Source organism: Cherax quadricarinatus, chromosome 55, assembly GCF_038502225.1.
Source record: "Cherax quadricarinatus isolate ZL_2023a chromosome 55, ASM3850222v1, whole genome shotgun sequence".
NCBI classification, from domain to species: Eukaryota; Metazoa; Arthropoda; class Malacostraca; order Decapoda; family Parastacidae; genus Cherax; species Cherax quadricarinatus.
Window position 1 is genome coordinate 1,959,909 of NC_091346.1, and position 27,497 is coordinate 1,987,405.

Sequence of the window (27,497 nt, forward strand, 5' to 3'; positions counted from 1 at the left end):
TGATGTGTGAGGGTAGGGGAGGTCACAGAGCTTGATGTGTGAGGGTAGGGGAGGTCACTGAGGGGAGCTTGATGTGTGAGGGTAGGGGAGGTCACAGTGAAGGGAGCTTGATGTGTGAGGGTAGGGGAGGTCACAGTGAGGGGAGCTTGATGTGTGAGGGTAGGGGAGGTCACAGTGAGGGGAGCTTGATGTGAGGGTAGGGGAGGTCACAGTGAGGGGAGCTTGATGTGTGAGGGTAGGGGAGGTCACAGTGAGAGGAGCTTGATGTGTGAGGGTAGGGGAGGTCACAGTGAAGGGAGCTTGATGTGAGGGTAGGGGAGGTCACAGTGAAGGGAGCTTGATGTGTGAGGGTAGGGGAGGTCAGTGAGGGGAGCTTGATGTGTGAGGGTAGGGGAGGTCACAGTGAAGGGAGCTTGATGTGTGAGGGTAGGGGAGGTCAGTGAGGGGAGCTTGATGTGAGGGTAGGGGAGGTCACAGTGAGGGGAGCTTGATGTGAGGGTAGGGGAGGTCACAGTGAAGGGAGCTTGATGTGTGAGGGTAGGGGAGGTCACAGTGAAGGGAGCTTGATGTGTGAGGTTAGGGGAGGTCACAGTGAGGGGAGCTTGATGTGTGAGGGTAGGGGAGGTCACAGTGAGGGGAGCTTGATGTGTGAGGGTAGGGGAGGTCACAGTGAGGGGAGCTTGATGTGAGGGTAGGGGAGGTCACAGTGAGGGGAGCTTGATGTGAGGGTAGGGGAGGTCACAGTGAGGGGAGCTTGATGTGTGAGGGTAGGGGAGGTCACAGTGAGGGGAGCTTGATGTGTGAGGGTAGGGGAGGTCACAGTGAAGGGCTTGCTACTCACCTACACCAGACAAAAATAGAGCATGTTTAGAGCATGAAACAGTGTGATGCACCAGTGTGTAGAGTAATTACCCTTTGGTTGTCACCACACACATCGCTGTTAGATATTACCATAGTGGTGAATACTGCGTGATGGTTGTCACCACATAATCACCCTTAATGTTAAATACTGCGTGATGGGGGCAAGTGTCAAGTAGACGCTTGCTTCTCTTACTTCACCATGAAACTGGTAGTGCAGCAGTAGTTAGTCCTCAGTGTCGTCATACACACAACACTAGGCATATATATATCATGTGATAACTGTTAACCTGCAGACTTTATCACCACCACCTTGTTCAAGTCTTAACAAGGTGGTAATCAACATGGCGTCCACCAGTTGTTGTCTTCTGTGTAAGCAACTATAGTCTTGCCTCACTGCCAGACGTAAGCCACCCGTTTATATAATTTCATTATTGGTAATTAATTATTCGTAATTATGGGTTAGGTTAATCGAATCTAGCATAGAATATTATTTCATTTTAGTCTGTTTAGGCCGTACAGAAATAGAGGCTCTGTAACACGGCTTGTTACAGCGAACTTTAAACGTCGGGTCCCAACACGTTTAACTTAGTAAGCCAATTACATATTAATAGTTATAATATTACTATCAGACACAAATTATAATAAAAATGTGAAAAATAAATTACCTACTACCTGACTCGTTAATTCCTGTTGTTGCTGTGAATAAAATGTCAAGGTTGACTTTAATGCTTCAGTAATTATCATTACGGCGTTTTTTTCAGGATGAGTAATGCTGAAAGGTTGTTTAATGTGGGTGTAGATGGAAGGAAAGTGTGTAGTGGTAACATGTAGCTAAGTTAGACACTATTGGTGAACACTGTTGTGCTCTCACAGCGAATACTGTGTTCTCACACACTTTAAACACCTGTGGTACCTTCCTCACACCTACCACAACTGGAATAATGTGCTTGAAATAACTCTCAGTGTTAAATCTAGAACAAATTAGTGCTTGGTGGAACAGGAATTTCTATTGGAGTGTAACAGTGGAGCCAACGATCCCTTCATATTATGCTATGAGGGATTGCTAGAAAATACTTGTACCATTACCATACCTAGCACAGCAGGAATGATGTGCTTGAAATAACTGTCAGTGGTAAATCTGGAAGAAAACAGAGATTGGTGAAGTAGGAATCATCAGTGTTGTGGTGTAGTGTTATCAGTAAGGCGGCACCATGTTCATCAAGAGTGACATGTTCGACAAGCTGCTGTGTTGTCGTCGAAAGGTGATAGACGACGACGATGACGACGACAGAGTGGTGGAGGAGGTTGTCCTCCAGCACACCAACAACAACAAGACTGAGTACATCTCCTCTGCTCAACTGGTCGAGGTAATACACAGTCAATAACACTGTTTGCAACAACTCACAGCTAACAGAACAAGATATACTTGCAACACTTGGGTATCTTTATTCAGCAATAAAGATACCTAAGTGTTGCACATGTGCTTTATTAACTTGTATTACATACCATCAGTCATAAAACTCACAACTAGCCCACAGATGAGAGGTGAAACTGAACGATGTTTCGCTCCCCGGGGCGCAGTCCCTGCACATATTAAGTGTCGCTGTTATCTGTTAACTACCGCCCACACTATGGGTTTATAGTGCACATTAAATATATCAAATTAAATAAATACTTTTCAGTCCGTCCTGGACCATTATTAACTCCAGACTTGATAATGATCCTGGACCATTAATAATTCTAGACTTGACTGTCCTCTCCAGCTTGTGGGTTAGTCTTGAAGGATTGATTATTAACTGTGACTGAGAAAGTGTAATGGTAGAGGTCAGAATATACAACAAATTCATACAACTTGATGATTGATTACTCTTGAGTTTGGTAACCCCTCAAGGGAGGTTCCTTGACGCTGGTGAGGGGCTCTTGATCTAGGGAATTGTATCTGTGCTCCAGTTCCCGGATTAAGCCGGAGTCCCTTCCAATCCCCCCCCCCCACAGGCGCTGTATAATTCTACGGGTTTAGCGCTTCCCCATGATTATAATAATTGAGTTTAAGAAGAGAGGAAGACTACTGACATAAGTTATGTGATGTGTTGAAACACTAACACCTTCTAAAACACCATCTCTCTTCCCCTCCCCTTATCTCTCCCTCTACCTTTTTACCTCTCCCTTTCCCCCCTCCCTCCTCCCCTCCCTACACCACCTTCCCCCACTTCAGACATAAACACACTAGTACTCGTAATTGACTGTTATTTTTATTTTCAGGTATGTGTATAGTGAGTGAAGGAGTCAGTGGTGCCGCAGGTTACTGTAAGTACACTCACGCTTCTTACACACAAAATTAACGTGACAGTAAACTTTGGCTACCTTTACCTTCCAAACAATACTTGGTGGTCGTATACAAGAAAGTTTTCCTTGTCTTCTGCCTTTCTCCCGGCACTCTTATTCTTGTGTGATTGTATTGATTGGACAAATATGTGTTTGGGAGGGGCTGGGTTTGATTGGTGTCATTGTTTTTGTGAGTAAATGTTACCTACCAGGTTATCTTTGTAGGGTGTGTGTGTGTGTGTGTGTGTGTGTGTGTGTGTGTGTTGTAGGATGGAATCGGTGCATAAGCGCTCGGTAACCTTGGCTCCCAGTGCTGTCGATTGCATCCCAGTATGTTCGTGTATATACATGTAACTTCATGCTGCGGTAACGTATGTTGGTGTCACATATTACTTTACTAGTGTTTCTTTGCTGTAGTATATTACCTTTTGAGAAGTTACATAAATTATATTCCTTTCATTATTTATCCTGGAGAACGTTTTGGGATGCCTGGTCATAGACCGGGCCTTGGGGGCGCTGACCCCCGAAACACCCCCCAGGTATATCATGCCACCCTCTAATATCTGTTACCTATTGTATATTTTGTAATGTTTCCAGGGATCATCGCCCCTGCGCCTCAGTCTAACACTAGGTCTCCTAAATTTAAAAGTAAACACTATAGAATAAGAGCTGTTAAACAGTTGGAAATAAAGATAGTTGTACACTGAATAAAAATGAAGTTGGTAAGTATCATTACAATCATAATGTACAGGAGCAAGATGATGTATTAGTCAGATGTTGCACGTGTGTCTTAACGTCTCACCTCACAAGTTGGTAAGATTTACTTATTATTATGCATGGTCATGAGGCAGCAAAGAAAAAAAGCAACCTTATCAGAGTGCAAAACATATAACAGGCTTCCGTTTTACAATCTGTGTAGTAGGTTCACCGGTGTTGTGCCGGCCCGGGTGTTGTGCCGGCCCGGGTCTTGTGCCGGCCCGGGTGTTTTCCAGATGGTGACCGGGCGTAGTTTCACAATCTCCTGACATTACTGTAGTACCTTCCTGGAAGATGGATGTCTACTCAGTAGTTTACTGCCAGTATTGTGGCTGTCTTCGGTATTTGTAAATTTAGTTTTAATATATTTTTCACGATGTTAATATTCTTGCCAGTACATCTGTCTAATACACCGGCCAAAATAGTGATCCTCCGTCAAAAAGTAACTGCAGCCTTGCTGGCAGGGAACTTGGGAGGTGTTGCTGTTACTATGCTGGGCCATATCCTCAGCTCCTTACTGAAGTATACACACAAATGCCCCAGACTATTCAACATCTTACCAGAAGATATCGGAAAAACTGCTGGAACAAGCGTAGAAGTCTTGAAGAGGAAACTGGACAAGTATCTTCATCAGGTACCTGATCAGCCAGGCTGTAATGGATATGTGGGGCACCGGGCCTCCAGCAGCAACAGCCTGGTTGACCAGGCTACTCCCGGAGCCTGGAAAAACTCTTGGAACTCATTAAAGGTAAAAAGTACACGTTTCGCCCCCACAGTGGGCTTTATCAAGCCCACTGTGTGGGCGAAACGTAGTCAATAAAGGATCACATTATACTGCATTTGTCTATTTTTCCATCGTGTCGATGGAAAAAATAGTTTTATAACAGGAAAACCTTCCTGTTTGGTGGAATATAACAGGAAAACCTTCCTGTTTGGTGGAATATAACAGGAAAACCTTCCTGTTAGATGGAATATAACAGGAAAACCTTCCTGTTAGATGGAATATAACAGGAAAACCTTCCTGTTTGATGGAATATAACAGGAAAACCTTCCTGTTAGATGGAATATAACAGGAAAACCTTCCTGTTAGATGGAATATAACAGGAAAACCTTCCTGTTAGATGGAATATAACAGGAAAACCTTCCTGTTAGATGGAATATAACAGGAAAACCTTCCTGTTAGATGGAATATAACAGGAAAACCTTCCTGTTTGATGGAATATAACAGGAAAACCTTCCTGTTAGATGGAATATAACAGGAAAACCTTCCTGTTTGGTGGAATATAACAGGAAAACCTTCCTGTTTGGTGGAATATAACAGGAAAACCTTCCTGTTTGATGGAATATAACAGGAAAACCTTCCTGTTAGATGGAATATAACAGGAAAACCTTCCTGTTAGATGGAATATAACAGGAAAACCTTCCTGTTAGATGGAATATAACAGGAAAACCTTCCTGTTTGATGGAATATAACAGGAAAGCCTTCCTGTTTGATGGAATATAACAGGAAAACCTTCCTGTTTGATGGAATATAACAGGAAAACCTTCCTGTTTGATGGAATATAACAGGAAAACCTTCCTGTTAGATGGAATATAACAGGAAAACCTTCCTGTTAGATGGAATATAACAGGAAAACCTTCCTGTTAGATGGAATATAACAGGAAAACCTTTCTGTTTGGTGGAATATAACAGGAAAACCTTCCTGTTTGGTGGAATATAACAGGAAAACCTTCCTGTTTGGTGGAATATAACAGGAAAACCTTCCTGTTTGGTGGAATATAACAGGAAAACCTTCCTGTTTGGTGGAATATAACAGGAAAACCTTCCTGTTTGGTGGAATATAACAGGAAAGCCTTCCTGTTTGGTGGAATATAACAGGAAAGCCTTCCTGTTTGGTGGAATATAACAGGAAAGCCTTCCTGTTTGATGGAATATAACAGGAAAGCCTTCCTGTTTGATGGAATATAACAGGAAAGCCTTCCTGTTTGATGGAATATAACAGGAAAGCCTTCCTGTTTGATGGAATATAACAGGAAAGCCTTCCTGTTTGATGGAATATAACAGGAAAGCCTTCCTGTTTGATGGAATATAACAGGAAAACCTTCCTGTTTGATGGAATATAACAGGAAAACCTTCCTGTTTGGTGGAATATAACAGGAAAGCCTTCCTGTTTGATGGAATATAACAGGAAAGCCTTCCTGTTTGGTGGAATTAAACAGGAAAACCTTCCTGTTTGATGGAATATAACAGGAAAAGCTTCCTGTTTGATGGAATATAACAGGAAAACCTTCCTGTTTCATGGAATATAACAGGAAAACCTTCCTGTTTGATGGAATATAACAGGAAAACCTTCCTGTTTCATGGAATATAACAGGAAAACCTTCCTGTTTGGTGGAATATAACAGGAAAACCTTCCTGTTTGATGGAATATAACAGGAAAACCTTCCTGTTTGATGGAATATAACAGGAAAACCTTCCTGTTTGATGGAATATAACAGGAAAACCTTCCTGTTTGGTGGAATATAACAGGAAAGCCTTCCTGTTTTGTGGAATATAACAGGAAAACCTTCCTGTTTGATGGAATATAACAGGAAAGCCTTCCTGTTTGATGGAATATAACAGGAAAACCTTCCTGTTTGGTGGAATATAACAGGAAAGCCTTCCTGTTTGATGGAATATAACAGGAAAACCTTCCTGTTTGATGGAATATAACAGGAAAACCTTCCTGTTTGGTGGAATATAACAGGAAAACCTTCCTGTTTGGTGGAATATAACAGGAAAACCTTCCTGTTTGATGGAATATAACAGGAAAACCTTCCTGTTTGATGGAATATAACAGGAAAACCTTCCTGTTTGATGGAATATAACAGGAAAACCTTCCTGTTTGATGGAATATAACAGGAAAACCTTCCTGTTTGGTGGAATATAACAGGAAAGCCTTCCTGTTTTGTGGAATATAACAGGAAAACCTTCCTGTTTGATGGAATATAACAGGAAAGCCTTCCTGTTTGATGGAATATAACAGGAAAACCTTCCTGTTTGGTGGAATATAACAGGAAAGCCTTCCTGTTTGATGGAATATAACAGGAAAGCCTTCCTGTTTGATGGAATATAACAGGAAAGCCTTCCTGTTTGATGGAATATAACAGGAAAACCTTCCTGTTTGGTGGAATATAACAGGAAAACCTTCCTGTTGGAATATAACAGGAAAGCCTTCCTGTTTGATGGAATATAACAGGAAAGCCTTCCTGTTTGATGGAATATAACAGGAAAACCTTCCTGTTTGATGGAATATAACAGGAAAACCTTCCTGTTTGATGGAATATAACAGGAAAACCTTCCTGTTTGATGGAATATAACAGGAAAGCCTTCCTGTTTGATGGAATATAACAGGAAAGCCTTCCTGTTTGATGGAATATAACAGGAAAGCCTTCCTGTTTGATGGAATATAACAGGAAAGCCTTCCTGTTTGATGGAATATAACAGGAAAGCCTTCCTGTTTGATGGAATATAACAGGAAAGCCTTCTTGTTTGATGGAATATAACAGGAAAGCCTTCCTGTTAGATGGAATATAACAGGAAAGCCTTCCTGTTTGATTCAATATAACAGGAAAACCATCATACGTGATATAACACGACAGGAAAACCATCCTGTGGGAAGGTTGTGTAAGATCAACATTGTAAAATTTCCATGGAACATGGTAGTGTGTGATGTACTGTCTAATTTCATTAATTAAACTACTGAGGATGGGAAGATATAGAGTATTATAGAAAGTTTAAGTATTAATGTGGTTGGTGGTTGAATAGTGGGCGAGGAAAGCTGGCGTTATCATGCCTTGGATACACTGCTGAAGGGTACCCGCCAAATTGATGCGTTTTCACCAGTGACTTTCCCTTCAGTTTACCCTGGAGAGTTGACGTAGTTCTCAGGGGACTGCTGGAGGTCGCTCTCTCTCTCTTTCTCTCTCTCTCTCTCTCACAGGATTTGACAAGGTTAGGTTAAGGATTCCTAACTTTATTGACATGCTAAGAGCTGTTTCCTACATCAGCTCATTTGAAAGCATTTTTGTTATGAAACATACAAATAGGAAACATGATGAAGTTGGAGCCATTTGTGGGCCAGCATTTTCATAGGATCAACTGGCTTTATCTCGTTGACATCAAAATGCTGTACGAATGTGTTCCATACTCGAGTCATCCTGGGGATCAATGATCTCAGATGAAGTGATGTTCTGGAGAAGGGTACAGCCAGAGTGAAGTTGCTGCTTTCTGCCCGTCTTGTGGTATAGAAGCTTCCTTCACGCTGTTCTCGAAGTGGATCCAAGTGTGGTTCTTTGACAGTGTTGGCCTTGTGCATAACAGTAAGGCCACCCACATCCCTCCTGTGTTGAAGGCTCTGCTGAAATGACAAATCTATCCAGTATGGGTCCAGGCGAGAGATGAGATGTCTTGCTCTGTTCTCTACTCTGTCAAGCAGTCGCAGATGAGAGGTGGGGGAGGGCAGGCAAACCAAGAAAGTGGAGCATAATCAAGGTGTGAGCGTACTTGTGCCTCATATAGAACCTTGCAACCCCTACTGTCAAGCAGGTGCGAGATACGTCGAAGTGCTGTAAGCTTCCTGGTTGCCTTGTTTGCAAGATTTACAGCGTGGTTCTTCATTGTCAGTTTGAGTCATATTTTACGCCAGGGATATCAACTACTTTCCCAGGTACCAACACTCTCCCATTCATACTTACTACTGCTCCGGCATTACCATCATGGTCTCTCTCACTAAGGTTTTTACAGGTGTACGAGCTGTTACCTTCCTCAGCTTCTTTAAAAGGCTTTCTTAGCTTAATTGAAGAATTATTGTTAAAAACACAAATAAGAAACAGAATGAAGTTGGAGTCAGTTATGGGCCAGAGATTTCATACATTTACTTACCTTTGATGAGTTCCGAGAGTTTTTGTACTCCCAGGTTGACCAGGCAAGTACCATACGAGCCTTGGACCAGGCTCATCTGGTGCTTGCGTGGTTAACCATACTGTTGCTGCTAGAGGCCCGCTGATCCACATAGCCATTACAGCCTGGTTGATCTGGCACCTGGTGAAAATATCCAGTTTCCTCTTGAAGACTTCTACACTTGTTCCAGCAGTGTTTCTGATATCTTCTGCTAAGATGTTGAATAGTCTTCTTCTTCTTATGACCAGAGCTTTGGTAAGATGGGTAAGGAAGAAGGATGGGTAAGGATAGAAATATTGGAAAAGGGTGGGAGGGGGGAGAGAGGTAGGATATAAAAGGTAAGTGGCCCAACCACTTTGATGTAATTTAGAAGGTGTATGTGAAATAATAAGATATTCTTAAAGGGGTATAATACTAACCCATCAGAGTCACATAGATATAACAGATATATAAGTACACGACTCCGAATTGGTAGTAAATATACAAGTTGCAATTGCCTTTTTTTTTGCGATTGCACAACGGATATTTAAGCGACAATGAAGGCAATAATTTCCTGGCCAGTTTATAAAGAATTACTTGACAATGGCTTCTTACAGGTGGTGTCCCGCCATAGTAAATTTAGCATAATTTTTACAGTAGAATGTTATATGTCTCCCTAATTGGGGGCGATGATTTTCTCAGTAAACATAGAAGGGTTCTGGTGTTACCCAATCTTCTTCTTCAGGGAGGTTGCTCAATAACATTGGTCGATGGTAATCATCTTTATGGATAAAACGACGGACCCTCTGTGAGAGAGTCATTCTTTGAGTCCTGTGAGGAGGAGTATTGATATCCGTGGTATTTTCAACTTGTAGAGGATGTTCTCTATCTGGCATGTAGAGTTCTTTCATTGCATAGAGTTGTTTCTTTTTCAGGGTGTCAAGGCGTACATTTAAGGCAGTAATATCTTGTTGTACATGTAAATCTGCCATTTTAACTCTGTCTCTCCTCCTGGTACCCGTAATGAAGCGAAGAGCTCTATTCTGGACCCGTTGCAACTGTAGCATGTTGGTCTTTGTTGTTAATGTCATTGGGACACATGGGTATTCGAGTATAGGTCTTATTATCATTTTATACAGATGTTTTTTGACGTGTGGAGGGGCTTGATTGAATCGAAAGAGACTGCTAAGACCGGCTTTGGCTATGTTGTTCTTGTGTACGAATGGTATATAATACCGACAAGATGAGAGTAAGACACATGTGCAACATCTGGGTATCTTTATTGTAGACGTTTCGCCATCCAGTGGCTTTATCAATACAAATTCCAGGACATAACTTGAAGACAGTAGAACTATGTACAGAAGATGAGGTAATCAGTCCCTCAACCTAGGAGTAGGTGCGAACAGCACCATAGTCGTGGAGATTCTGAAGCAGAAGAAAGAATCCTGGCGCTTATATAGTAACGTCAGGTGAAGCAGACGAGGGCAAATTCACTGGTAGGCAGGATTCCCCAGTGGAAGTAGGTCCTTCCCAAAGAGATGGGTTAGTTGTAGTAGTAGTTGTCGTAGTCGTGAAGGTTATGTACATGTCCTCAGAAACGTCTACAATAAAGATACCCAGATGTTGCACATGTGTCTTACTCTTATGTTGTTCTTTTTAGTTACATGAGATGTTGAGTGGAGCAGCCTGTCTAGGGCCCACGAATCTTGATACAGTGTTCCCTTATTGTGCCCACCGCACCCCTGCCTTTCACGGGGTTTATCATGCACTTCATCCCATGTATGTATCTCATTCCAGTATGTAGTTACGGAAGTGTACAGATTTGGGACCAGAACCTCAGGTTCTGGTCTAATATATGTGAATATCACATTTGCATTTTGGTTTCCTTGCAACGCCTCTGTAATTCTGTCACAGTTGTTCAGCAGTTTTGATAGGCATGATCTCCCAGTTCTAAAACCATGCTGGTTTGGGCTATGTAGATTGTGCTGTTCCATAAATGTTCAATAAGACACACATGCAACAGTTAGGTATCTTTCGAAATAAATATACCTAACTGTTGCATATGTGTCTTATCTAACAACCTGTCGGTATTTTATACCACGTTTCGAAATAAAGACACCTAACATTTCATCACTCTCGCGAAGATTTTTATGATGTGGTAAGTTAGGGTTACTGGTCTGTAATATTTAGCTAGTGCTCTACTACTTCCCATATACTCTAAGGTCTGTTATTTCACCTAGATCTAAGCTCTTTCTCCAAAGAATACTGAGGGCTCGTGCTAATGGTACTTTTCATTTCTTTGTAAATAGAGCATTCCATGAATCTGGTCCAGGTGCTGAGTGAGTGGGCATGTTGTCTATTTCTTTTTCAAATTCTATGAAGTGTAGATGAATTATTATTATAATCTATGGAAATAGTACTTATGTCGGTTGATCTGCACGACTTTCAGATGGAAAGAAAAAATAAAATCTGCATTCACCACCTGCTGTCATTTAGTGGGTTGATGAACACCGATTTATTCTGGTATTTCAAGATTTGGCTCAGTTCATCATCAGTATATGAATCTCCTGTTATTAATGATCCATTAATGGTATTTCCCCCTCCCTCCCCTCTTTCTCTTCTTCCTCCTTTCACACACTGTCATTAGCAAAGAAACAAGACCCAAGTGTCGTGGTGAGAAAGCAGAGTACTTGCCCTGAGGATTAAGACACTGCATGACTTTGGTACATTGCATGACTGGTACACTGCATGGCTCTGGCAGTGCATATGTCGCTCAAGTTGCACGGTTCACGTGCGCTTCCAGTGATATGCTTGGTATCTGCTAACTCCCACACCTTTTTCTACGTACCTGCAGTGCTGCTCCTCCAGGTTTTATTCCAGTTTAAGGATCTTTCTTACTCTTACATCACTAAAATCGAGTAGCTATTTGACTAAATCCACAGCCCTTTTATATCTTGGAGTGTCTTCCTGCCCTCTCTACGTGTGTGTGTGTGTGTGTGTGTGTGTGTGTGTGTGTGTGTGTGTGTGTGTGTGTGTGTGTGTGTGTGTATGTGTATGTACTCACCTAGTTGAGGTTGCGGGGGTCGAGTCCGAGCTCCTGGCCCCGCCTCTTCACTGGTCGCTACTAGGTCACTCTCCCTGAACCTTGAGCTTTATCATACCTCTGTTTAAAGCTATGTATGGATCCTGCCTCCACTACATCGCTTCCCAAACTATTCCACTTCCTGACTACTCTGTGGCTGAAGAAATACTTCCTAACATCCCTGTGATTCATCTATGTCTTCAACTTCCAACTGTCCCCCTGTGTCCAATCTCTGGAACATCCTGTCTTTGTCCACCTTGTCAATTCCTCTCAGTATTTTGTATGTCGCTATCATGTCCCCCTTATCTCTCCTGTCCTCCAGTGTCGTCAGGTTGATTTCCCTTAACCTCTCCTCGTAGGACATACCTCTTAGCTCTGGGACTAGTCTTGTTGCAAACCTTTGCACTTTCTCTAGTTTCTTTACGTGCTTGGCTAGGTGTGGGTGCCAAACTGGTGCCGCATACTCCAATATGGGCCTAACGTACACGGTGTACAGGGTCCTGATCGATTCCTTATTAAGATGTCGGAATGCTGTTCTGAGATTTGCTAGGCGCCCATATGCTGCAGCCGTTATTTGGTTGATGTGCTCTTCAGGAGATGTGCCTAGTGTTATACTCACCCCAAGATCTTTTTTCTTGAGTGAGGTTTGTAGACTCTGGCCCCCTAGACTGTACTCCGTCTGCGGTCTTCTTTGCCCTTCCCCAATCTTCATGACTTTGCACTTGGTGGGATTGAACTCCAGGAGCCAATTGCTGGACCAGGTCTGCAGAATGTCCAGATCCCTTTGTAGTTCTGCCTGGTCTTCGATCGAGTGAATTTTTCTTAACTTTACGTCATCTGCAAACAGGGACACCTCAGAGTCTATTCCTTCCGTCATGTCGTTCACAAATACCAGAAACAGCACTGGTCCTAGGACTGACCCCTGTGGGACCCCGCTGGTCACAGGTGCCCACTCTGACACCTCGCCACGTACCATGACTCGCTGCTGTCTTCCTGACAAGTATTCCTTGATCCATTGTAGTGCCTTCCCTGTTATCCCTGCTTGGTCCTCCAGTTTTTGCACCAATCTCTTGTGTGGAACTGTGTCAAACGCCTTCTTGCAGTCCAAGAATATGCAATCCACCCACCCCTCTCTCTCTTGTCTTACTGCTGTCACCATGTCCTAGAACTCCAGTAGGTTTGTGACACAGGATTTCCCATTCCTGAAACCATGTTGGTTGCTGTTGATGAGATCATTCCTTTCTAGGTGTTCCACCACTCTTCTCCTGATAATCTTCTCCATGATTTTGCATACTATACATGTCAGTGACACTGGTCTGTAGTTTAGTGCTTCATGTCTGTCTCCTTTTTTAAAGATTGGGACTACATTTGCTGTCTTCCATATCTCGGGCAATCTCCCTGTTTCTATAGATGTATTGAATATTGTTAATAGGGGTACACGCAGTGCCTCTGCTCCCTCTCTCAGGACCCATGGGGAGATGTTATCTGGCCCCATTGCCTTTGAGGTATCTAGCTCACTCAGAAGCCTCTTCACTTCTTCCTCGGTTGTGTGCACTGTGTCCAGCACTTGGTGGTGTGCCCCACTTCTCCATCTTTCTGGAGCCCCTTCTGTCTCCTCTGTGAACACTTCATTGAATCTCTTGTTGAGTTCCTCACATACTTCACGGTCATTTCTTGTTGACTCTCCTCCTTCCTTCCTTAGCCTGATTACCTGGTCCTTGACTGTTGTTTTCCTCCTGATGTGGCTGTATAACAGTTTCGGGTCAGATTTGGCTTTTGCTGCTATGTCGTTTTCGTATTGTCTTTGGGCCTCCCTTCTTATCTGTGCATATTCGTGTCTGGCTCTACGACTACTCTCCTTATTCTCCTGGGTCCTTTGCCTTCTATATTTCTTCCATTCCCTAGCACACTTGGTTTTTGCCTCCCTACACCTTTGGGTGAACCATGGGCTCATCCTGGCTTTTTCATTATTCCTGTTACCCTTAGGTACAAACCTCTCCTCAGCCTCCTTGCATATTGTTGCTACATATTCCATCATCTCATTAACTGGCTTCCCTGCCAGTTCTTTGTCCCACTGAACCCCGTTCCGGAAGTTCCTCATTCCCATGTAGTCCCCTTTCTTGTAGTTTGGCTTCATTCGTCCTGGCGTTCCTGCTTCTCCCTCCACTTATAGCTCTACTGTGTATTTGAAGCTTAAAACCATATGATCGCTGGCCCCAAGGGGTCTTTCATATGTGATGTCCTTGATATCTGCACTACTCAAGGTGAATACTAAGTCCAGCCTTGTTGGTTCATCCTCTCCTCTCTCTTGTAGTGTCCCTTACGTGTTGGTACATGAAGTTTTCCAGTACCACCTCCATCATCTTAGCCCTCCATGTATCTTGGCCCCCATGCAGCTCCAAGTTCTCCCAATCGATCTCCTGGTGGTTAAAGTCACCCATGATCAGGAGCTTTGCCCTGCATGCATGAGCTCTTCTGGCCAGTGCAGCCAGTGTGTCAACCATCGCTCTATTGCTCTCGTCGTACTCTTGCCTTGGCCTCCTGCTGTTCTGTGGTGGGTTATACATCACTGCTATTACCACCTTGGGACCTCCAGAGTGAAGTGTTCCCGCTATGCAATCACTTTCTTCTCCGCTGTCTCCTCTCTCCAGCTCGCCAAAATTCCATCGATTTTTGATCAGCAATGCCACTCCTCCACCCCCCTGTTCCCTCTGTCTTTCCTCAGGATCTGGTATCCCATTGGAAACATGGCATCTGTTATCATACCTGTAAGCTTGGTTTCTGTGAGAGCTATGATGTCGGTGATGCCTCTTTGACTCTTTCGTGCCACTCCTCCCACTTATTTGTTATTCCATCAGCATTTGTGTACCATACCTTCAGTTTCCTTTCCAACACTGTGGTTTGGGGGGCCTGTGAGGGTGGGAGACCTGGTAGCTCGGTGTTGGGTGGAAGCTGTGGGTATGGATTGTAATGTGTGTTGGGATGGTGTGATAGGTTGTGGGGTTCTGAGAATAGTTGTGCGTGTGCTTGCCCTTGCTGCTCTGTTCTGCTCTGACTGACCTCTGCTGGTTCCATCCTTGTCTCCTTTCCTAGCTCCTTTCGCTTTTTTGTCCTCTCCCTCAGCTGCTGTCATTCTGTTTGTGTTCTGTCTCTGTCTAGGAACACCCTCTTGTACTCTTCTGAGTATTTCAACCGTGGTTTCTCTTGGAGGATCCTGTTCCGCACTGTTTCCGTCCTGAGAATCAGCTTGATCGGTCGGTTTCTCCCCTTAGAGTACCCCCCTATTCTCTGAAAATTTACAATCTCGTCCATCTCTTCACCTATTTCCGTGATGATTTTCTCAATCTCCTTTCTTTCTTCCTGCCGCCTTTCAGTGTGTGTCCTTTCCTCTCTCTCCTGAAGCCCATGAATAAACACTGATTTTGCCCTTTCCTCCTCCCATTGCCTCACCCTCTGTGACTCTGGATCCTGCCAGTATGTGGTCATTTTCTCCCTTGATTTTTCCAGTGGCTCTTGATAGCATGGTTGTGCCTCAGCATTCGACCTATCACCCTCTCCATCTGCACCCAGCTGTTCTTCCCTTTCATTCCTTGGCCCTTCTTGGCAGGCTGATATGACCTTAGCATAATTCATAACTCCTTCCTTCCTGTTCGGCCTCTCAGCTTCATATGCTGTGTCTTCTCTGGTCACTGCCCCTGTAACTTGCTTCAGCCTATTTATCTCGACTTCTAGGACTCTTATCCTGGCTACTGCAGTTTCGACTTGTGCATATATATGTGTGTGTGTGTGTGTGTGTGTGTGTGTACTCAACTACTCACCTAGTTGAGGTTGCAGGGGTCGAGTCCTAGCTCGTGTGTGTGTGTGTGTGTGTGTTTGTGTGTGTCAGTCACGGTGGAAGCAATAACTAGTTTGACCTGCGACACACACACTAAGGGTCGCCCTCGCTCCCTCGACAGTTAGAGAAGTTAAGACCAGAATCTCTGCCTTGTTAAAAAAAAAAAAAACGACGATCAGCTAGGCTGTTGTGGCTGGCATGGGGTTAACCACCGAAAAAAGTGGTGGTGAGTCGTGTGCAGGAAACAGTTTCTCGAGCAGCACGCACGCACGCATGCGCGCGCGCACACACACACACACACACACACACACACACACACACACACACACACACACACACACACACACACACACACACACACAGCAGCGTTAGAGCTTCTTGTTTTTGCGTGCATTGTAATGGCGCGCGTGTGTTTCACCCTTAAATTGTTACTCGTGGTAATTTTGGTAAATTAGTACAAGGCAGTAGTTTAGTGTGTGTGTGTGTGTGTGTGTGTGTGTGTGTGTGTGTGTGTGTGTGTGTGTGTGTGTGTGTGTGTGTGTGTGTTGCGTCTTGAGGTTATTGTGGGTTGACAACTGAGCATCTGATGAATGTTCGTATTGATTCATTACCAGTGAATTAATTGTCTTGGAAGCTGAGTGACCTTGACAAGACTCAAGAAATCGTAATGACACGATTGCAAACAAACCATACCCCCGGCCGGGATTGAACCCGCGGTCATAGTCTCAAAACGCGACGGGCTGGAGTTTTGAGACTCTATGACCGCGGGTTCAATCCCGGCCGGGGGTATGGTTTGACCTTGACAATACTGATACTATTAGTGTCCGTACTCCGTAAATGTAACAACAACCAACAACAACCTTCTACTACTGCTTCTACTATTGTACTACCATTGGTGGTATATGAATGGTATACAATACCGACAAGATGAAGAATTAGACACATGTGCAACATCTGGGTATTGTTAATTTGTAGACGCTTCGCCAAAACGAAACTCCTGCTAATTAATGATAGCCAGATGTTGCATGTGTGTGTAATTCTATTACCATTGGTACAGTATTGTTACCAGGAATTTATACAGGAAGAATGTAGTGTGTGCAGCAATTGATTATATCAAATCGATAAATCCGCAGTGTGGTGCTACGCTATTGTACGTGATAGTTACATAGTCTAACAAAAACTGTTTGCTAATCATATTGCATCATGCAGGATGAGTTATAAACAGAGCCTGGCCGATGGTCGGGCTCCGAGAGTAGTCAAACTCTCGAAGCTCTTCAAAGGTATATACCACTAGCTTTTATAAGCAGCATATTTCTATATTTCTGAGAGGCAATGGTTAAGTCAACTGTAGATATAAATCCAGATGTACTCGTGTTAACCCTCCTGGAGCTTAGTTCCTAGACCTTTGTGTATGCATATAGTCTTGTGCTACCCTCCACAGGATGGATATTGGGTGCACAATAAGCTAGCCACTTCGATGGAAGAATCTAGTCAGTCTCTCCTACCCTCTCCTCTCTTCCCCTTCTCCTCTCCTCTTATCCTCCCTCATTTTCTCTTCTCTCCCTCTTTCTGTTGGAAGGAAACTTTTGAAACTGTTGTAGTTGATGAAGCTTCAGTGTAATACTTGAGGATACCGTCATCACACTACAGAAGTATCTTGCCTCAGGCTGACACACAATATTATCCTTTATCAACAATACCGAAATAAGTATGACAGTGTACTCAGTAAGACGGAAAAAATAGTTATCAGTGTCTTTCTGTGGGTAAATAGAAATAACATGATGTTCAATGGTGACAGATTTCAACTGCTTAGATATGGGAAGAATAAAGACTTCAAAAAACACGCACAGTATACAGATCTCAGACTGGCCATCTTGTAGACCCTAAGACACAAGTAAAACACACAGGAATTATGATGAGATGATCTCTCATTTAGAAAAGACGAAGTAATGCAGTAAAAGTCAATAAAATGAATACATGAGAACCTTAAAAACGGGAGAAGCAACGCCAGTGTAATGTTGCAAGTCAATGGTGCTCTCACCTCCCTCGTATTGTGTGCTCTCAGCACGTTTCAGGGCAGGAGATAACAGAGCTGAAAGCTCTACACAGGTTGTATACTGACAGCATAGTGTTGACGGCTCCGTTCAGGGAAAGGGAAATATGAGAGCTGAAACAGATGCAGAGATGGTTTACGGCCCACAAGGAGCCATTAAAGCATTTAAATTACTGGGAACGCCTTAAAATCTTTAATACTTACTCACTGGAGCGGAGGAGAGAGAGATACGTGATAATATATACCTGGAAAGTACTTGAGGGCCTGATCCCAAATCTGCACACTGCCATAACTTACTGGAGTGAGAGATATGGAAGGAAGTGCAAAATAAACCCAGTGAAAAACAAGGGTGCACTGAGCACAGTAAGGGAACACTGTATCAACATCCGTGGCCCTAGACTATTCAGCATCTTAGCAGAAAATATTAGAAACTGGACAAGTATCTTCACCAGGTGCCAGATCAACCAGGCTGTGATGGATATGTGGGTTACCGGGCCACCGCAGCAACAGCCTGGTTGACCGGGCAAGCACCAGACGAGCCTGGCCCAAGGCCAGAGTAGAAAAAAATCTGGGAACTCATCAAAAGTAAGGTACCTGTTAAAGGAATGTGAAAGTGAAAGCTGTTGAAGGTTTTTCACTCTGTCAGGATTGTTAAGCTTTTTCTCTCATAAACACGTAAAATGGAAGGTAAATGTTACAAACTTGTACGTATGTTTAGCGTACACTGTGACTTACTTTCCTTGAGTCCTTAACACTTTTTACTTGTGTAATACTTCGTTGGCAGTCTACAAGGGTTGGTCAGAGACTTGGCCATGTAAGCGATGATTGTCACATTAACTACATACATGAGATGGATGTGTCTGTAACTAAGACACTGTTGTAATGCATCATAATCACGGAAAAAACACGTGGCACCTTAATGTGCTGTTTGGCCAGAAATATGAATAAATTTCACATTCTGAAGGAACGTCGTGTTCTTTAAGAATGTGATGAACATCCTGGAGAGCAAGTACAATTGATGAACATTTTATTGTGGAGAGTTTGTTTTATGTTGAAGCTTTCATTGTGGATGGTGTGATTTAAGTAATACCTAACATGGGGTCCACCAGTAACTTAGCACCGAGCCAGGAGACACACCATGAAGACAGTACCAGTAATCTTCGACAAAGAAGGTATCTGTTAATAGTTCTTGGGATCATTGCCACAGCGGTCGGTCTCACTCCAGGTTTACTATATTTGAAAGAAAATATTACTGGAATAAGAATAAGAACTATATCACCCATGAGGCAGAAAAAATCAGCAATGCTATCAGACTGTGAAACACTGAACAAGCTTCCGTTCCTCACTGTGACAGAAGCTTAACACCACTGTGAATACTCCAATTTTCTCTCTTGTTGTTTATATATTTGCACCAGAGAGCTACACGTGTGTGTTAACGACGGCACATACAAGGACAACTATGTAACTTTTGTTTACAAGCAAAATGTCAAGGCTGGTAGAAGTACGTGATCCAAGCCAGAACACGCGGCCATCATCAACAGCCGGATTGGTCAAGGACCTGACTGCTATTAGAGGACTGGAGATGAAGTCTCCACCCGTCCTTGTGATGAATGACCCGTGCGATTTTATTGCTTCATGAAAACAAAATATAGTGCAAGTCAGGGAGGTGAACACTGAAGAGGAAGTGAAATAAACTGGGAGGAAGGAGGAGGAGTAGAAAGGAGGGAATGTAGGGAGGAAGGGAGGGAGGGAGGGAATGAATGAATGAGGTAATGAAAAAAAAAAACAGGTGAAAGAAGGATGGTGGTCAAATTATTTTCACAATACAGTGACTGCAACTATTCATAATTGATAAATTACAAGTCTAAAACTTGCAGCGCTTTGATAATGGTGGAGCAGAGTGAGGCACACACGGGAAGTTCTCCTGCTGGGTAGAGACAAGAAACACACACAACGACACTTGATGAAATAGACATTTGGGCAACACTTTGGTATCTTTGCTGTGGAAATGTTTGGCCAACCAGTGGCTTCTTCAGTCCAATACAAAGAAGAATGGTTGAAGATCAGGAGTTTGAGGTAATCAGTCCCTCAGCCTGGAGTCAGTGTGGTCAGTCCATCAATCTTGATAAGAGTTTCCACAGTAAAGATACCCAGGTGTTGTACAAGTGTCTTAACTCGTCATTCTGTCGGTTCTTCTGAACCATTTATATATATATATATATATATATATATATATATATATATATATATATATATATATATATATATATATATATATATATATATATATATATATATATATATCCACCCAGGGAGGTACTACCGTCCTGCCAAGTGAGTGTAAAACTGAAGCCTGTAATTGTTTTACACGATGATAAGATTGCTGGTGTCTTTTTTTATCTGTCTCATACACATGCAAGATTTCAGGTATGTCTTGCTACTTCTACTTACACTTAGGTCATACTACACATACATGTACAAGCATATATATACACATCCCTTTGGGTTTTCTTCTATTTTCTTTCTAGTTCTTGTTCTTGTTTATTTCTTACCTCCATGGGGAAGTGGAACAGAATTCTTCCTCCGTAAGCCATGCGTGTTGTAAGAGGCGACTAAAATGCCGGGAGCAAGGAGCTAGTAACCTCTTCTCCTGTATATATTACTAAATGTAAAAGGAGAAACTTTCGTTTTTCCTTTTGGGCCACCCCGCCTCGGTGGGATACGGCCGGTGTGTTGAAAGAAAGAATTATATATATATTATATATTATATATATATTATATATATATATAATATATATATATATATTATATTATATATATATAGCGACACTTGGTGCAAGACTCGCATGCTGGGAATTTCTGCAAAACGTGCTTCAGGAAACCCGGTGCTGGGTGAAATGTTGTACAAATAAAGAACTCAAACTACATTAATCTTTTTCACTATAATCGCCCTAACTGACGCAGATCAGTGAGACTGTTGGTGCTCGCTGCACGCAGATTGACGTAACGACCACTACATGCCGCATGAGCAGCTTATCAGTGTCTTATAGTTAGGAGAAATGGTAATGCCTGAGGATGGTTTGTCAGTATCCATCCCACGGTCCTGTTCCAGACCAGCCTTCTCTGCTGACAGTATGATCAATCAGGCTGTTTGTGCTCCCTACACGTAAATCTAATCTAATATCAAAAGATGCTTATGTAACATAATTTGGCTTTGTTACAAGCTTTTGTCTTTGAAAACCTCATATTTGCAAGCGAGAGACGTGAGGCAGTCGGTAACGGCTGCTGCAGTGTTCTTCCAGTCTTACATGCAGCTGACTTCAGCACTGTTCCAGCGTCGATGTTCTCATTCTATCTACATGATGTAATGATAATATAATTATATTGAAGCTTAACAACAGACCTTGTGTGATAATGTATATTTTAATCATGACTCAAATGGTGTTGATCTGAGATGATTGAGTTTTGTATATTGTATCAGCGGTTTGGGTCTGGGGTTCAACCCCGCTTCTCCATTCCCCTCCCTCCAGCAGACTCGTCTCACACAAAACACTTTTAATTGGAAAGGAAATATTGCAGGTGTAACTGTTAAGATAGCGAGAAGAAAACAGAGGTGAGTTTATTGAATATTAGGTGGAGTTGTTTGCAAGACTTGACTGTCATCTTACATGCTCGTGAGATGGAGACCAGTAAGCGCACAAAGTGATAAATATTGAACATGCTACCGTTTCACATTTATATGGAAAGACGGAAGTAACTTTCTGAATGTAATAAAGTGAAGAATAGTTAATGAGTGTTGGTCAAGAGTGTAGTTAGTGCAAGAGTGAGATCGTTGGTAAAACAAGAACGTTGTGGTCAAGTGTGAACAGCAGGTGAGTCTAGTCAGGTGTGAGCGGCGCTGGGAGAACTGATTACTATTTTAATGGGCATTTTACCCTCAATCTGTATCACAATCACAAACCCGCTCCACCTGGCTGCCCAACACACCTGCACCAACCACCACCACCTAGCCCCCCCCCCACCCCATTCTTTCTCCCCAACCTTGGTGTTGCTTGGTACAACAGTAGTAGTGTGGGGCAAGATTGGTGCAGCAGTGAATTGACCCTGCGTTTATTTGTATACATTTATGACATATGGCAGAAAAACGTATATTGCTTTTGTTCCCACTGTGTAACTGTCACATAGAGTAGGGTAGAAGCACACTGTTGATGAATCCACACCTGCACTACTGCCATGCTCGCCAAAAAAAAAAAAAAAAAAAAAAAAAAAACTTGAAGGCAAATATAGAATATAACTTTGGTGTATCTGTGTTTAGCATTAAGAATAATATTAAGAGAGAAGTACATCATGAAACTGGATGTTATACGAATGCAGTTAGAAGCCTAAATATACGTACAGGTTATAATTATAATTTTTTTTAAAGAGGTCATCTAAGTAGATTTGTCATCCATTATGATAACATGAACATAAATAAGTTTATGGAGCAACTTGTAGTGTGAACAGGTCGATATTGTAGAGGCCAGGTTTAGGCTTCGTCACAAGTACTTCTATCAGTTTGGCTCCCCCCCCCCCGCGCACGCACGCACGCACACGCGCGCGCACGCACACGCACGCGCCCACACACACACACACACACACACACACACACACACACACACAAACACACACACACACACACACACACACACACACACACACACACACACACACACACGAACGATCAAACCTAATGCAAAGTGTGTGGCATTTCAACACGGTGTGCTGTCTTTACTGAGGAATATAGATAGTATATTAACCTATGTGATGTGACAAGATATTAATGAAGACAAGATACTAAACATATTAAGCAAAGTTTCTAAATTTGCTTATAGCAGATAAGCGAACTGTAGATATAAATTTAGATGTACTCCTGTTAACCCTCTTGGAGCCGAGTTCACAGGCCTTTTGTGTATGCATGTGCTCTTGTGTTGCTGTCCACAGGAAGGACATGGGATGCACAGTAAACTAGCTGCTTAGGCGGCAAAATCTAATAGTCTAATCAGTGACCACCGCCACACACCACCACCACCAAGATCACACACCATCACCACCAAGATCACACACCATCACCACCAAGATCACACACCACCACCACCACCACCACCACCACCACCACCACCACCACCACCACCAAAATCACACACCACCACCACCAGGGGGTGGTGGTGGTGGTGTGATTTTGATGGTGGTGTGTGATCATGATGGTGGTGGTGTGTGGCGGTGGTCACTGATTAGACTATATTAGATTTTGCCGCCTAAGCAGCTAGTTTACTGTGCATCCCATGTCCTTCCTGTGGACAGCAACACAAGAGCACATGCATACACAAAAGGCCTGTGAACTCGGCTCCAAGAGGGTTAACAGGAGTACATCTAAATTTATATCTACAGTTCGCTTATCTGCTATAAGCAAATTTAGAAACTTTGCTTAATATGTTTAGTATCTTGTCTTCATTAATATCTTGTCACATCACATAGGTTAATATACTATCTATATTCCTCAGTAAAGACAGCACACCGTGTTGTGATCACACACCACCACCATGATCTTGTCGGTATTGTATACCAGTCTTGCACAACTTGTCAGGCACTGCAACATCATGGTATCTTGATTCAGAGGGCATCTACATGACTTTCTTCAAGACTTCTACAACTAGCCCATCAATTTGGGAAGGACCTACTTCCACTGGGGAATCCCGCCTACCAGTGACTATGCCCTCGTCTGCTACACGTCTCTCTTCACTGACGCCTATATAAGCGCCAGTCTCCTTGCCTGTGCTTCAGAATCTCTACAACCACGGTGCTCTAAACACCACCTCCAAGGCCGAGGGACTGATTACCTCATCTTTTGTATATAGTTCTTCGTTTTTCTTATTATGTCCAAGAATTTGTATTGATAAAGCCACTGGATGGCGAAACGTCTACAATAAAGATAACCAGATGTTGCACAAGTGTCTTAACTTTCATCATGATCACACACCACCACCATGATCACACACCACCACCATGATCACACACCACCACTACCACCATGATCACACACCACCACTACCACCATGATCACACCACCACCACCACCATGATCACACACCACCACCACCACCATGATGACACACCACCATGATCACACACCACCACCACCATAACCACACACACCCACCATAATCATACACCGCCATCACACACCACCTCCATCACACACTACCACCACACACCACCACTACGACACACCACCAACACAACACACCACTACGACACACCACCAACACAACACACCACTACGACACACCACCAACACAACACACCACTACGACACACCACCAACACAACACACCACTACGACAACACACCACTACGACACACCAACACAACACACCACTACGACACACCACCAACACAACACACCACTACGACACACCACCAACACAACACACCACCAACACAACACACCACTACGACACACCACCAACACAACACACCACTACGACACACCACCAACACAACACACCACTACGACACACCACCAACACACCACCAACACACCACCAACACACCACCAACACAACACACCACCAACACAACACACCACTACGACACACCAACACAACACACCACTACAACACACCACCAACACAACACACCACTACGACACACCAACACAACACACCACTACGACACACCACCAACACAACACACCACTACGACACACCACCAACACAACACACCACCAACACAACACACCACCAACACAACACACCACCAACACAACACACCACCAACACAACACACCACCAACACAACACACCACCAACACAACACACCACCACACACCACCACTACGACACACCAACACAACACACCACCAACACAACACACCACCACCACCACACACCACCACCACCGCCACACACCACTACCACCGCCACACACCACACACCTAAGTCAGCAGATAGTGGAGCCAGCAAGACTGGAGAACACACTAGACTTTATTTTCACAAATAATGAGGACCTGGTAAGTAACATAACTATCAAAAACAACTAATGCTGATCACAATTTATTTGAAGTTCAGACTTACATGCACAGGAATCCTGATCAGCAAAACGCATACAGCTATGAGGGTACCTTTACCAAATTCAACTTCAACAACAAGAACATCAACTGGGACCAGGTAATCTATGTCCTAAATGAAACTTGCTGGGAAGATATCTTGAATAACATGGACCCTAACCAGTGCCTTGAAAAGATCAACTTACAGGAACCAGGAGAGGCAGAAGGAGCTTAAAGCTATTAGTGAAATTGAAAGAAATTCAAAATATTTCTTTTCATATGCCAAAAACAAGGCAAATATCTCATCTAGTATCGGGCCCTTACTCAGACAGGATGGGACTTACACAGATGACAACAAATAAATGAGTGAAATATTGACATCCCAGTACGACTGTGTTTAGTGAACCACTAATCGGTCTGAGGATCGACGACCCAAATGATTTCTTCATGAATGAGCCTCAAAACTTCATAAATGTATGCCAGATTTCCGACATTACCCTAACTCCGATAGATTTCGAAAAAGCCATTGACAACATGCCTATGCACTTAGCCCCGGGCCCAGACTCGCGGAACTCTGTTTTCATTAAGAACTGTAAGAAACCCCTCTTGCGTGCCCTAAGCACACTATGGAGGAGGAGCTTGGACATGGGTGAAATTCCACAGTCACTTAAAACAACGGATATAGCCCCACTCCATAAAGGTGGCAGCAAAGCATTAGCTAAGAACTATAGACCAATAGCTCTGACGTCCCACATCATAATAATCTTTGAAAGAGTGCTAAGAAGCAGGATTGCAAATCACCTGGATTCCCAAAATCTGCACAGTCCAGGGCAACATGGGTTCAGGGCAGGTCGCTCCTGCCTCTCACAACTACTGGATCACTATGACATGGCCTTGGATGCACTGGAAGAAAATCAGAATGCAGATGTAATATACACAGACTTTGCAAAAGCATTTGACAAATGCGATCATGGCGTAATAGCCCATAAAATACGTGCTAAAGGAATAACTGGGAAAGTGGGGAGATGGATCTTCAACTTCCTAACCAATCGAACACAAAGAGTAGTGGTCAACAGAGTTAAATCGGAGGCTGCCATAGTGAAGAGCTCTGTTCCACAAGGCACAGTACTCGCCCCCATCTTATTCCTTATCCTCATATCAGACATAGACAGAGATATACACCACAGCACCGTATCATGCTTTGCGGATGATACTAGGATCTGCATGAGGCTGTCATCTGCTGAGGACGCGGTTAACCTCCAAGAAGATATAAACAAAGTTTTCCAGTGGGCAACTGTAAACAATATGATGTTCAATGAGGACAAATTCCAACTACTCCGTTATGGAAAACTGGAGGAGATAATAACTAGAACAGAGTATACTACTGACTCCGGCCATACAATAGAGCGGAAAAATAATATAAGGGACCTGGGAGTAGTAATGTCTGAGGATCTCACTTTCAAGGATCACAACAGTGCCACGATCGCACGTGCAAAGAAAATGATAGGATGGATAATGAGAACTTTCAAAACGAGAGATGCCAGGCCAGTGATGATCCTTTTCAAATCACTTGTTCTCTCTAGGCTGGAATACTGCTGTACATTAACATCTCCATTCAAAGCAGGTGAAATCGCAGGTCTAGAGAGTGTACAGAGATCCTTTACTGCACGTATAAGTTCTGTCAAGCACCTTAACTACTGGGAACGCTTGGAAGCACTTGACTTGTACTCGTTGGAACGCAGGAGGGAGAGATATATCATAATATACACTTGGAAAATCTTGGAAGGAATGGTCCCAAATCTGCACACACAAATCACTCCCTACGAAAGTAAAAGACTGGGCAGGCGATGCAAAATGCCCCCAATAAAAAGTAGGGGCGCCATTGGTACACTAAGGGAAAACACCATAAGTGTCCGGGGCCCAAAACTGTTCAACAGCCTCCCATCAAGCATTAGGGGAATTGCCAATAAGCCCCTGACTGCCTTCAAAAGAGAGCTGGACAGATACCTAAAGTTAGTGCCGGATCAGCCGGGCTGTGGCTCGTACGTTGGACTGCGTGCGGCCAGCAGTAACAGCCTAGTTGATCAGGCCCTGATCCATCGGGAGGCCTGGTCATGGACCGGGCCGCGGGGGCGTTGATCCCCGGAATAACCTACAGGTAACCTCCAGGCTGGTAGCTGAAGTATGCATATTCCCCTAAGAAAAAAGAAGAGAAGTAAACTGGAGAGAGACGCTCCCTCTACAGGAAAAGGCGAAGAATCATTGAGCTCCTCGGGAATACCAGATTAATTATCTGAAACACGGAAGGAAACGCTAAACAGGGAAGTGAAAAATACTGAGCTTAAGTTAAAGGACTCGTACAGCATCCAGGAGAGAGAAGAGGAGCTACAAGCGATTAGTGAAATTGAAAGAAATTCGAAATATTTCTTTTCATATGCCAAAAGACAAGGCAAAAACCACTAAAGTATAGGGCTCCTGCTCAGACAAGACGGATTCTACGCTGATGACAACAAAGAAATGAGCGAGTTACTGAAATCTCAATATGAGTGTGTGTTCAGCGAGCCACTAATCAGTGAAAAG

At 43.3% G+C, this 27,497-nt stretch overlaps 1 protein-coding gene across 1 annotated transcript in view; it reads left to right on the forward strand.

The window, feature by feature from the left end:
- The window catches only part of LOC128698917 (mucin-2), a 770,561-nt gene that overhangs the window by 76,182 nt on the left and 666,882 nt on the right, over positions 1-27,497 (forward strand). The window contains exon 2 of the mRNA XM_070096780.1: positions 1,623-2,228. Within this exon, the coding sequence (XP_069952881.1) occupies positions 2,073-2,228 (156 nt within the window). The 5' untranslated portion in view covers positions 1,623-2,072. The remainder of the gene's footprint in view (positions 1-1,622; positions 2,229-27,497) is intronic.